Source organism: Tiliqua scincoides, chromosome 3 (assembly GCF_035046505.1).
Source record: "Tiliqua scincoides isolate rTilSci1 chromosome 3, rTilSci1.hap2, whole genome shotgun sequence".
Classification (NCBI taxonomy): Eukaryota; Metazoa; Chordata; class Lepidosauria; order Squamata; family Scincidae; genus Tiliqua; species Tiliqua scincoides.
In genome coordinates, this window is record NC_089823.1 from 23,703,848 (window position 1) to 23,717,163 (window position 13,316).

Consider the following 13,316-nt stretch of genomic DNA (forward strand, 5'->3'; position numbering starts at 1 on the left):
ACAATCCATCAATCAGTCTCTCTCCAGGTGATTAGAAAGGCTTCACTCAGCAACCCTTCCCTTCACCAATGCAAAGTGATTATCATTCTTTCATGTGCTCAGGGGGAAGGGAGGGGTCACTTGGAATGAAGCTGTTCTAAGTGGATAGAGAATGATTGATGGATTTTCAGCTGACTGCCCTCTCTCACATTAACAAGGCTATTGTTAATTTTTTTCCCTTTAATTTAAATGGCCCTTCTCACTGCATTGAGATAAAGACACAAGTGAAAAATCCATGGATAATTAGGTTATATCTGTATCTCTGCGTAAAAAATGTATTTAAAAATGCAATCTAATGTAAAAAGTTATGTTTATCTCTCAAGCTGGTACAAGTGTAGTGGAAAAAGACTAACAGCATAATCCAGAGGTTCTCAAACTGGGGCACTGCGATGCCCCAGTCTGAGAAGCTCTGCTTCTGTCCCCTTAAGGGCAGGGGATGGGAAGGGCAGCAGCAGGGTCCCCAAAACTGCGCTGCTGTTGGGGCTGATTAGGCTTGATTTTCACTTACCTGAATCAGCTCCTGTCTCCTGGGGGTGTGGGGAGCCCTGCAGCAGCCTCCACAGGGACCCCTCCAAGCCTCTAAAAAAGTTAAAAAAAACAAACCAAAACCCAATCAGAACTCACTTCCTATTTTCCAATCAAAAACACGAAATGAGTTCTGCCTTTTTTTAAAACATTTTTAGAGGCTTCTGGGCACCCCACATCCCCAAGAGGCAGGAGCTGGCTCAGGTAAGTGAAAATAATCCCTGACAGCACCAGCAGCACCACAATCCTGCGGATCACGTTGCTGCCTTTTCCCTGCCCCCACAAGCACTTACCTTAGTTACTTGAACTCTCAAACGCAGAATCCTATGCATGTTTACTCAGAAGTAAATCCTACTATATTCAGTGAGGTTTAGTTCCAGGAAAGTGTGCATATACACACTTATCTGGTTATAAGTTCCTTTGAAATCAATGAGACTTCTGATTAAACATGCATAGTATTGCATTGTAAGCTGAGAAGCAGGACATCCCCAGTTCAGATTTTATCTCTGCCATGAATTAACTAGGTGTCTTTAGGCAAGCTACTTTCTCTCAGGCTTAGCTGCAATGTAGGGATATCACTACCTACTTTCCTTACAAAGTTATTTTAAAGCATACACAAAGATAATGCATATGAAGTACTCTGCACACTCAAAGCACTATACAAATATTTTATTAATATGTACAGTAATACCCCCTATAGTGCTATGGATATGTTCCTGGAAAACAGAGTGCTGTGTGAAACAGAGCTGTAGAATGTAATTATAACAGTAATGTAGATGCGTTCACAGTAGTGTACTCACCAGTGCATTAGGTACAAGCCTACTATAAAATTGAACACTGTTGTTATTATGCCTCCTACATGGCAGAGGAAGAAAATGATGGGAAGAGCTACTCTGAACAGGAGGCTGTAACTGATCCATGGGAACTACAAGCTTCTTGTTGAAAAAGGTATCTAGGATAGATTGTCTTGCCTGCTGATTCCTCTCCCAAAACATTTCCTAATATTAAATTATTGGTCCCGTGCTAGCCAGAACACACCATTCTCATTGGCACAGTGCTAGTCAGAATATGCAGTTTCTGATGGATGTATATACAGCCACAACAGCTGTAGTTTTCTACACCAAATTTTTGAATGACTTTATAGATTTTAATCTTTTTCTGTTTTATAATACTGTAAAAATTAAATCCAGGTCAAAGAGTGCTATAACAAAACAGTGTTGCAGAGCATTATAGGAGGTAAAACAGCACATATTTCATTAAATAGCTACTAAAGAGCTGATACCCAAAGTGTCCCTGTAAAAAATATGCTATTAGTTCCATTTTACAAATGAATAGTCTTAATAGTCTTGAAAAAGTTATTTTTCATGGTTAATAAATGGTCCAAAGATTATAATAATGATAGTTATTTTTTTCAGTACCTAACACAAACTTGGCACTCATCAATTATCCTGTAAGAAATCCAAAAAATTATTTGGCCCCAATACCAAACAACATCCCCCCACAAATATTTAACAGTATTTACTATTCAGTGCAGTAAGTATATTTAGCTGCCTACAATCTTATGTATCCCAGACCTATATTACCATGGCATACAAGTGACTAATACATAGTAGTTTTATATAAAACATAAGTGCTGTTCACACTTTCAAAAACATGTAGGCTTATCACAAAGACAGGGTCCCTGATCACGCATACACATTGGTCCTTCTGTTGAACATACAGACAACAGGAGCATGGGCATGAATGCAATCCTGCTCCACCCTTTGCATGCATTCAGCTTACATGCTTCTGTGGGTGTGAACAGGGCTACATTTACCTTGAAAACTATGTTGCAGACAACATACGATGATGTAGTAACATATTGGAAAAATCAGTACTACAAAAAAATCTAATACCCTAGTTTCAGGAACTATACAACCTGTGATACAATATCTGAGAATTGGTTGGTCTGTGTCCAGGTAATGAGCCCTGTTCGCACTGTCAAACTTCAGACAGATGATCAGGATCAGTACAAGAAACAAGCAAAATACAGGCAGCATTCAAACAACTGAAGAAGTAGAAACTGCTTATTTTTATTTGACTGAAATTAATACAATGCAACTCAAAAGACTATTTTAACAATTTAACTACATGGACCAACTACATGGTGGAATTTCTGTTTTTACCTAAAAAATCCACAGAAAAATAATTTAGATTTTAACTTTTTTTTTTTTTTATAACCAGCATGCAGCTACCACTCCAACCATGCAAATGCAAGTATACATACAACTCTTCAGTAGATTCTTAATTCAATGACATGCAATTTTGTGGTGGTACATTTTAATTTTATTTTCACTAAAACAAGAGCTGAAGGAAAAATGTATCCGATTACCTAACACTATCTTCCGCAAGCAGAACTTTTAAATACAAGTGGTAGAAGCAATTTTTGCCAATCCTCCCTTCTCTCTCCAGCCCACCATGCCACATACCATTGTGTTCCAAGAGCAGATTTTGAAGGCATGAAAAACACAGATGGCAGAAAATTGCACCCACACAACTTGAAATTCTGCTTGTGGAAGACAGGGTTTGGATACAACCTATTTTCAAGAGTGTCTAACATTTTAAATAGTGAAATAAACCACCTAGAAAAGGTATGTGTTCTATACACCTTTTTCTCCTGACCAGTACTTTCTCTGCATGCTCATTCAATATCTGACAAACTATGTTTTGCTGGATCATCTGACCAGGCTAAAATCTTCACAATGGTCACAAGAGGCAAAACTTGGCATACCCCAAGCCATGTGCACTCAGGGATAGTGGCGGACCTTCCATTCATTTGATGGGGCAAATTCCCTGGGCACGGAGCTTTGCACACCTTTAGGACCCCATGGAAACCTTTCTGAGGTTCCTGATGGGGTCGGAAACTGTGCTTCCAGTTTTCCAGAAGCACAGTTTAAAGGGTTGGGGGACCTTCAGGTGGCTTCCCTGATGCATCCTGGAGTCGCACAAGGCACAGTGTGCTCCAGGTAAGGGGGGGGCAGATTTGCACATGGAGTGGTAGTATGCTGTGGAGGGGGTGCCACTGTGGACCTTTGCCCCAGGGTGCAGGGCTGGGGAGGTCCACCACTACTCAGGGCAGTTTCATAAAAATGTTGTGATACAGTAGAGCCTGCAATAAAGAGAAGACTAAAGTTTTTTTTTTGTCTGGTTTTTCAAACTATTAAGATTCAGCATTAATTTTAGTTCTCATGAAATGTTAAACTGGTTCCTTAGAAAATCTGAAATCTATATGAAGCTTGATATGCATTGTTTTGCTTTATATCCGAGAAAGCTTGCTTATTGACTTTTATTATACTATAGTTGTGATTATGCATCATCCTGAGTTCTCAAAAAAGGGGGGGGGCAAAATATAAATCTTTTAAAATAAATACTAGTGCCTAATATTTACCTGTTTTGTGAATACAATATAGTATAAACTGAGATAATTTGGCATCTCAAGGATCTAGTCGAGGCTAGACTATCAAGATATGCCAGACCATTGGGAGGTAGGGGTGTGCGCGCATGTGTGTAATTGTCACTACGTACAATACTCCTAGCTGCTTGGTTTGACTCCAAGCAACTTCTGTAGCCTGTCTGCACCTGAGCTGGGACCAACAACATTGGGAGTCTACTTCAAAGCTGAAAACACTTCCAGCGAGATTTTTATAATGGACTATCAGATGCCGGACAATAGGAATTTTACTATAATATGATTTTTAAAACTTTTGGATGGGGTAACTTGTTGCAAGAGTTCAACTTGTATTCATCAGCCTTAAGTTATTCTTGAACTATTGAGTGCCTTTTGGGGAGAAAGGGGAGCTATAAATTGAGTAAATAAAAACATTTTGGTATGGAATAAATTATAAAGCATTTTCAATTTTCAGTTTCCAAGCAATATAATCTTCCCACAAACATTTAATTCAAAGAGTATACAACCAATAATTAATTCTGATTGTCTGCTATCTTGCTTACAATGAAAACAGATGTGTAGAAAGTAATACAAGTTCCATATTTTAAAGGATTAATCAGTCCTGAACATTTTTTCACCTTACACAAGTCAGCAACCAGGTGCCTGATTATTTTTTCAAATATGCTTTAGGTATTAGTACCGTGAAACAAAATCTGAAAAGCACAAGTACTATGGATCAAGACAGTAATCACTACCCATCTGGAATACAGGACAAGCAAAACATCTAGAAATAAAGCATTCACAAGCATCAGGTTTCAGGTTGGCAATCAGACAATTGTCCTACCTGAAAATCCCCAGAGAATCTGGTGAGCTAAAATACATAATGAAGTGTATTTTTAAGGTGAACGGAAAAAAACACCTAACTACGAAATGTGCTATTTTTGCTTTGTATAATAATAATGGAACATAGCAGCTGTGATCTACAGGCCTTTATACCAGAATTCCCTGTCAAGTGTAAAGGTTTTCATGTTATCTGCAGTAAGGAAGGAAATGCTTTAGGTGGATAATAGAAACTATCCCATGCTCACATAAACCATTTTATTTCAAACAGAATAAGGGCGCAATCCAAACTTGTCCTTCGGCTGACTGACCCAGGAGGTTCACAGATGTGCTGTAAAGCATGTTTGCATCTCCTCTAGAGTCGGCTGGACCTGTGCAGTGATGCACAACGGCCTGTGAAGGCTGAATCCAGCCTCCGTGCCGACTCAGGTAAGGATCTGGGGTGGGCAGGGAGGAGGCGGGGAGGAGGCGTTCCAGGGTGGCAGGAGGGTGGGCGGAGAGCGGTCCTGGGGTGGGCAGGTGGGGAGCGGAGGCGGGACTGAGACCCAGCAGATATGCAAGATCCCAGCCCCCACTCCCAAGCAGCACGGAGCAGCTTCAAGACGCTCCACTCTCCTTGGACTTAGGAGAGTCCGCTCTCCTCCTGAGGTGGCACAAGTCCGAGGAGACCCACTGGGGCTGCAGTGGCTTATCTGGGGGTGAAAGGAACAGTTTCCCCTTACCCCTGGCAGAGCCACTTTGAGCCCCTATCTTGCGCTGGATATAGCGCAGGCCTCCTGGCCTGCCAAGCACAAGATAGGCCTCCTGGCCAGCACAAGATAGGATTGCGCTGCACCAATTTTCTGTATGAAGACAATGACTTAAATGCAGAAAATTGACTTTGATCTTTAATATGCAATAACAATTGTCAAAATTGCAGTTATATTCTATTTCATTTGATATCTTGTTTATGTTTACTATTTTATGTTAGCTCTCTGAAATTTTTGTTAGAATCACTACGTATAAATATTTTAAATAAATGAAGAGTACCTGATTTGTAAAAACAAAAAATATCCCCAAAAGAGCAAATACAGAAGAGACTAATAGCACAACCCTATATGTGTGTGAAGTTCCACTATGTTTGGGGTTTAATTCCCAGGTAAGCACATCCATAGAGGAGGTTTCCCAAAGATGATGCAGCAACGTCAACTGTAAATTAATATCATCAGTTTACATATGACATAAGACAATAGTTGCCTATAAAACTTTCTTGAATATAGGGTCTGCATTATACATGACTTTTTCCTCCATGAATAAACTCTCAGGAGGAAACAGTATGTACACAGGGACATGAAGTCCATCACAAAAATGTATTTTATTCAAATGAACTGCCCTTTCAATGAGACTACAGTGAAATAAACTCACACCATATTTCATATGAAAGTATATAAACATTTCCTCATACAGCAACTGTTTCTCTGTCACTATGTTTAAGTACATGAAAATGACACACAGCCCAATCCTATCAATTCCCCCCACCAATGCAGCCACAACACTGGAGCACATGCTACATCCTATGGGGAGCAGTCCCAGAGGTCTCCTCTGAGTAAGGAAACATTTGTTCCCTTGCCCAGAGGTAAACATCCACTGCCTAAATGGATCATCCCAGACCTGCACCAACTATTCAGAAGGCACAGGTCTAAACAGGCGAGGAAAGGCAGATCAAGACCAGGAAGGAGGATAGGATGTCCCAGGGGTCGCACTGCTGCCTCCCCTGCCTCCCCCCTGGCTGGTGAGTCACAACCCACCAGTTTGGGAACCAATGAGACAGAGAATCCTTCAGTGTAATTATCAAGCAGATACAATAGCCTCTTGATAAGTAAAATGATTATTAATCATTGAGAATGTCTGCAATTTATATGAATTCTCATCATTCTGGCTTGACCAGCTGACCCCAGGCACAAATCAATTCACTGTGACTGTTCTTTTATCATGATAAAACACATTTATATATTTTACCTCGGCTTTTGGCAGCATCCTTCAAACCAGACATAACTTGAGGCTTCAAGTCATCAGCAAGTAATCTTCCTTCAAGACCTGGGAAGAGGGACCTAGTATGTCATTAAAAACAGAGTATCATCTAATTGTTTGTTTGCAATTGTTCAGAATCACAAATACTATAAAAGCTGTAATACATTATAATTCTGGACCAATAAAAAGCTTTGGATGCTTCCATGCTCCCAACGGACACCACCTCAACCTAAGTAAGTGGCCCAGGTATTTCTCAGCCATCATGTAGCAATTCAGCCCAACTATGGCTACACACACATCCTACTATTTTGCTGCAGGCTTGCAGACTAAGTGGGATTATACAATGCACTAATATAACTCCACCAAAATGTTATCAGCACTCTCCACAAATTCATTTGGAATTATAATCTATTGATTCTGTCTATACAATTATACTAGTGAGATGCACCTCACAGGATGGGAAGGTGTATGGAAATGTGATCATAAATCAAGGCTAAGTGAATAAATGCTAGTTCCATAAATCCTTACCCTTTTTTCCATTGTCCTTTTCTGTGACTACTGCTTTTTTGTTGCCCTCTTTGCCTCATGTGCACCTTTACTTCAGTGGTTTCCTACCTTCCAATTCAACAGTAGGCCACTCTCTAACCAAGCTGCTGAGATGCCTACCAAACTATGGGAACACGTACAGAAATACAGCCTAGAAATGGACACGCCTTTACATACAGAGGCTTTTTTTCTTGTTTCGTCCCAAACCTTGGACAAAGTGTCCCTGTTTCTCCAAATCCTGCACTGTTATTCAATCATTTCCATTCATCCAAGAAGTGAGGCAAAAGTTCCTCATTTCATTATGTCCCCATGCTCACTGCAAGGCACTCAAATGGGTATGAGAGTAGATAAACACTGAAGGCTGCTTGTGGTTGTTGATGCCTCACCCAAAGTTAGGGCAAGCAGAGCTAACCTCAAATGCTGTTCTTGGGTGGAGCAGTTGGGGGCTCTCTCCAAGATGAAAGGTTCTGGTTATCCCAAACATTTAGTTTTAGATAATATTTCTGCAGCCTGCCTTGATAAAACTGTTCTTCAGAAAGGAACACAGACAGATCTGTAGGTTATTTCAGAATATTATGACATACTGTTTAATATTTATACTAAAAACTTACACTAATTAAAAAAAGGCACCTCTTGAATTACAGTCTTGATTTACATGTTTCTGAAACAGCACAATTTGAAAATACCAGAAGCTTAGTTCACACACATAATTTTTAAAACAACACAGTCAATCCACTCCAGAAGACACAAAGCTTCAGAGTGGAGACATTTGAGGAATTTGCTCAGCACTTCCAAAGTTGCACTGATATTCAATTAATTAGGTAATGAAGAAGAGATAGCAACCCCTTTAGATGCTGACAGCTTCCTGCAAGGTGGAGGGAGTCTCCACTAAAGCTAGAGGATTAAAAAAAGAAAGAAAATGTATTCACAGAGCTGCTACTTCATTCATTGCATTCTTAGCCATCAACATCCCTGTCTCACTCCAAGGAGCCTCCCTCCTCAATCCTCCTGCTATGCCATCTTGGGCAAACAGAAGTCACCTAGGCTGTAATCCTATCTGCACTTACCTGGGAGTAAGTCCCACTGACTACAGTGGGTCTTACTTCCGAAGACATCCATAGGATTGGGCTCCTAGTTATCAGCATGTTTGATGACTTTTCCCCCTTTAACCATTTACAGCAAAAACATTTTAATTTTCACATTTTTAATAACCATATATACTCACGTATAAATCAATCTCATGGATTAGTCAAGGGCATGTTTTAAGCCAAAAATAATGGAATTCACTCTGAACTATAGATAAGTCAAATGTAAAACTTAGGGGTTTATGAGAGCCTTTGAATTAGATAATTTTGCCTGATTTTACTCAAGGCTAGATCCTGAAAAACAACTTACCAGTAACTGTTCCGAAGCAGCTGCTCTTATACAGGAAGAAAGGTGAAAGAGATTATGGGAGTTATAGGCTTTGTGAGGAGTATGGTACTTCCATAGCAGCAGCTCTCACAAAGACTACAATTCCGATAAGCTTCTTCACCTTCTTTCTTGTTTTCCTTGCAGCTTCAGAACAAGGTAAAATATCTCTGTTTTGTTTTTGCTGTTCTCCATGTGTCCCACTTCTCAGTCTGGTCTCCCCCCCCTCCCCTCACAATTCAACAAGGAGCTCTTCTTCGACACCAAGGAGGCCTTACCACAACAACCCATGTATAAGTCAATCCAGGTTTTCAGGGTAAATTTTAAGGTATCATTTTTTTAAACTTATGCATGAGTATATATGATGCATTTTAATTTTCGGGAATGTAACCCACACATAAACTGAGAGGTGCCTGTACTATAAAATGTATACTGTACCTTGGAAAAGTTTCTGAAGTTATGTAAACTGCATCTTGATCTGATGCAGATGAAGAAAATGAAATAAAATTTCCATTCTGTAAGGGCAAAAGCTCCAGTCCAATAAGCTCACTGTAGTTTCCATCACTAAGCACAAAGTCTAGGATATGAAGTTTTTCTTCAGCAGGCCCCTTGTGTCCAGACTTTCTTAATATCTGCCGTACAGTACTAGGAGTAACTTTTTTGACAGGTTTGGTACTAGATACAATTAGCTCTACTGCATTAGAAATGTTATCTGGTACTGTAGCAACTTCTTTCCCTGAGTCTTGGAGGTAGTTGAGCACAGCTTGGGTGTATCCCAAGCTCATATCCATTTCTGAAAAACACACTTGCTCCACCTTTACCCAGTGATCACTAATTGAGTAAATGACTTCATTCTGAAACAACTCTTTCAAAAGAGGTTGGACAATTGGCTGCCAGTGCACTTTTATTTTGTTCTTTTGGGGCCATAATCTGTAAATTCTCTCAGCTGAGAGAGGAAAATCTGAATTTTCTTCTGTTTCCATTCTTTTAATTGCTTCCAATATGAGGGTTGCATATGCTTTGGGGACAATGTTGGCCACAAGGAGCTCATTCCACAAAGCTGCTGGATCTCGCCACTGATCAAGCTCTCTCCATTTGATACTTCTTCTGTTATCTGTAAGACCAAAAAATCCACTAATATGAACAGGGAGACCTGTCTTGCTTTCCTCACCAGGAGGTAATGGAAGGAAACAAAATGCTCGTCCTGAAAATGGTGCTGCAGCTCCTTTTCCTTCTGCTGATAAAGACATAGCTATACCAATAATTGGGATATATTTCAAGTCATCAGCCAAGCAGTCCAATTCATTGCATATTCCTCGTCCCCCAACACAGTTACATACCAACCAAGATGTTTTCTGCGCATCTTTAACACTCTCATCTTCTAAAATTATGTTTATGTGGTATGTCACACATGTTATGCTATTACTTGGAACACCTTTACAATACTGGCCTATTGCGCTTCCCAGAATCTTGATGGAATTGGGTCTTTCATGCTTCAGAGCTTTGTTCTCACTGGCAGTAACTCTAAAAATTAGTCGTTCAGTCCCATCAGCTTCCCTAACATGTAAGGAAACATCCTGCACACTTTTGAGAAATAAAAGTACAGTATCTGCATCAGCTCTAAAGGATTCAAACAATTCCAGAACTTTTTCCTTGTTGTACAGATTGCTACTCAGCTGGGAAGGCTGCTGGCGAAGAGGAAAGCGAAAAAAAGTACCAGGGAAGTGGCAATTTTTAAATGTGTCCTTAGTGCTTCCAAACACACCAATGAAAGGTGTAAATTGGTCTGAGAGTTCATTAATTTCTTTGCTGTCATCTTTTAGATTCCAACACTGACCAGATTCACGGGGTCCAAAAAGTATTTGATGAGGGTCCAACATTCCAATTTGGTCACCACTGAATATGCTAGGGACATCTACAAAATGAAAAACCAGAACAATGAACAGCATGCTTAAAATACAAATGAGCAAAAAACAAAAGCTTCTAAAGCCATCCATTAATTACCAATATAATAAACAAATACATTTAAACAACAAGATATCACCAACAAAAAACTGCTACAATTCAACCACATAAAGCAAACAGCCCTCTCCACCACCTTGGGGAATTAAAGTCTGCAAAAAGACCTATAAAATTTTAAAGGGAAACAACTACTGATGGACACATTACCACATTCTTCTGTAAAACAGCTCATACCCAAAATACTAAGACTGCAATTCTATACATGCTTTCCATGGAGTAAACCCCACTGAACTTAATGGAACTTGCTTCATGAGATTGCACTGTAAGCTAGTTTTAAAATTCAAAACAAAACAAACTTTAAATGTGCATACAGATGGTGCAAATGCCCTTGGAGATTATGGTCTTTCAGCATTTATACTCAGAAGTAAGCCTTTCAAGATCAATGAAGGAAGTCCCCAAAGTTACTTCCAGGTAAGCATGTACAGCAGCAGTTCCCAAACTGATGGATCGTGACCCACCAGAGGAACTGGAAGTGGGCCATTCCCCCTTGAGGGCAGTGGCCCAGAAATGAGTGTCCTGACGATGCTGAAGCAATTCCAGCACCGCAGGGAACAACAGGCTTTCTCCCTTACCTGGGGGGGGGGGGTTGGCTGGCCTTCAGGAGGGTCTGGAAGGCTCACAGTGCCCTCTGTGGACCTCTGCAATGCTCAAAATCATTACAGTCAACAATTGGAGTGCACTTCCAGTTTTCATGCCAAGACTAAAAGCAATCCCAACTTCCTTGCAGGAGTTTGGGAACTGCTGGTGTTCAGGATTGTAGTACAATCCTGAACATCAGTGGTTCCCAAACATTTTAGCACTGGAACCCACTTTTTTAAAATGACACTCTATCAGGACCCACCTAGCTTTATAAGACTAAGAGAGAACTAGAAAAGTAATATTTTACTAATTTATAATAATAACCAGGAAAAAACTGTCAATTACTCCCTATAGTCACTCTAGCTTGCAAACTGCAGGAGCTGAGTTCTTTGCAGGGTAATTAGCAGCTACAGTATCTGATTTTTGAATAGTCCCAAGGCTTGATGCAATCAGTTCTAATCTTTCCATCACTCTTTGGCAACCCACCAAAAATTAGATGATGACCCACCAGTGGGTCACAACCCACAGTTTGGGAACCACTGCTGTACATGCTTTTAAAAATGTTCTTAAAATAAGAACTTCTCTATACATACCTGTTATGTGATAAACTGAATTAAATCCAATTCCAAATCTTCCAACTTTGAGAGGATCATCCTTTTTTCTACTTCTTGCTACTTCCTGAATGCCATGCCAGTCCTCAGGAGTAAAAACTGCATTGTTGTATACATAAAGTGCAGGTCCTAAGGGATAATATAAGACAAAAGAAATTCAAAATGTGATTTCATTTTCATTTGAATGAAATTAATATTGTAAGACTATTGGGATAAACAAATGGTTTTTGATCCCTTCTCTTACAAATTTAAGGTTTGGGTGACTTCAAAAACTTGTTTTTAACTAACTAATGAGAAATCTATGCTAACAACAATGCATACAGGAGACACTCGCCTATAAGTCGATCCCACAGATAAGCTGAGGGCAGGTTTTGAGGCAAAAATCATGGAATTTTCTATGACCCTTGGATAAGTTGGACTATAGTTTTGTCTGATTTTACCCGAGGCCAGATCCTGAAAAATAACCTACCACTAATTGTCACGTAAGAACTGTACAGTCTCTAATTTATTAAAAGCATAGTAAAAGATCATAAGATACATTTTTATTCTTTTTAAATTCTGGTCTTAGCCACCTTTTTGTAAACACTATCAGAGTAAGTGCACTGTAAACAACATACCAGTAGAACAGTGGTTCCTAACTTGGTATTCATGTACTCCCAGGGACACTCAACAGGACCTTTAGGGGTATTTGAAAAAGAATGGAATAATGGCAAAAAAAAAAAAAAAAAAAAAAAGCAGGTAGTGCTCTAGAATGCCTTGCAAGGCAGGAATGTCTTGCAAGGACCAGCAAGTCAGGAAGGGGGGTAGCTAGTTGGCTGTGAAAGCTCTATCAATAGCTAGTTTTTGGTCATCAATTTATCTATGAACCAGCAGGTCGTACTCCAGAATGCTTTGCAGGGCCAGCAAGGCAGGAAGGAAGGTAGCTAGTTGGTTGTGAAAGCCCCACTAATAGCTAGTTTTTGGTCATCAATTCATCTATGAACCAGTGATTGAAAACCAGCACAGTAAAAAAGCTAAAACATAATATAGAAAGCGATCAATCACCCAGAATCTCTCAGCACACTTCTGGTGCAGAACTGTGATAAATACATGAAGTCTGGGCTTTCATATAGAGGAGATGAGGGCTTGTATTATTAATTACAAACATTTTGCTAATATGAAGGGTACAATTTATGCAAATGGACTGCCAAGGGATATGCAAGTGAAAAAGGTTGGGAACCACTGCAGGAGATCCATGAATCAAATCTACCTTTAAGATGTCTGGTGTGTTAAGCCAGAAGCTCTACATAAAACATACAACCCATAAC

General features: G+C 39.8%; 1 protein-coding gene across 3 annotated transcripts in view; it reads right to left on the bottom strand.

The window, feature by feature from the left end:
• SACS (sacsin molecular chaperone) overlaps positions 1-13,316 on the bottom strand; it is a 69,044-nt gene that overhangs the window by 14,685 nt on the left and 41,043 nt on the right. For all 3 annotated transcript variants that reach the window (XM_066620800.1, XM_066620798.1, XM_066620799.1), the window contains 3 exons: positions 11,992-12,138; positions 9,236-10,712; positions 6,830-6,921 (listed from right to left, as the gene is read on the bottom strand). In XM_066620800.1, coding sequence (XP_066476897.1) covers positions 6,830-6,921; positions 9,236-10,712; positions 11,992-12,138 — 1,716 coding nt within the window. The remainder of the gene's footprint in view (positions 1-6,829; positions 6,922-9,235; positions 10,713-11,991; positions 12,139-13,316) is intronic.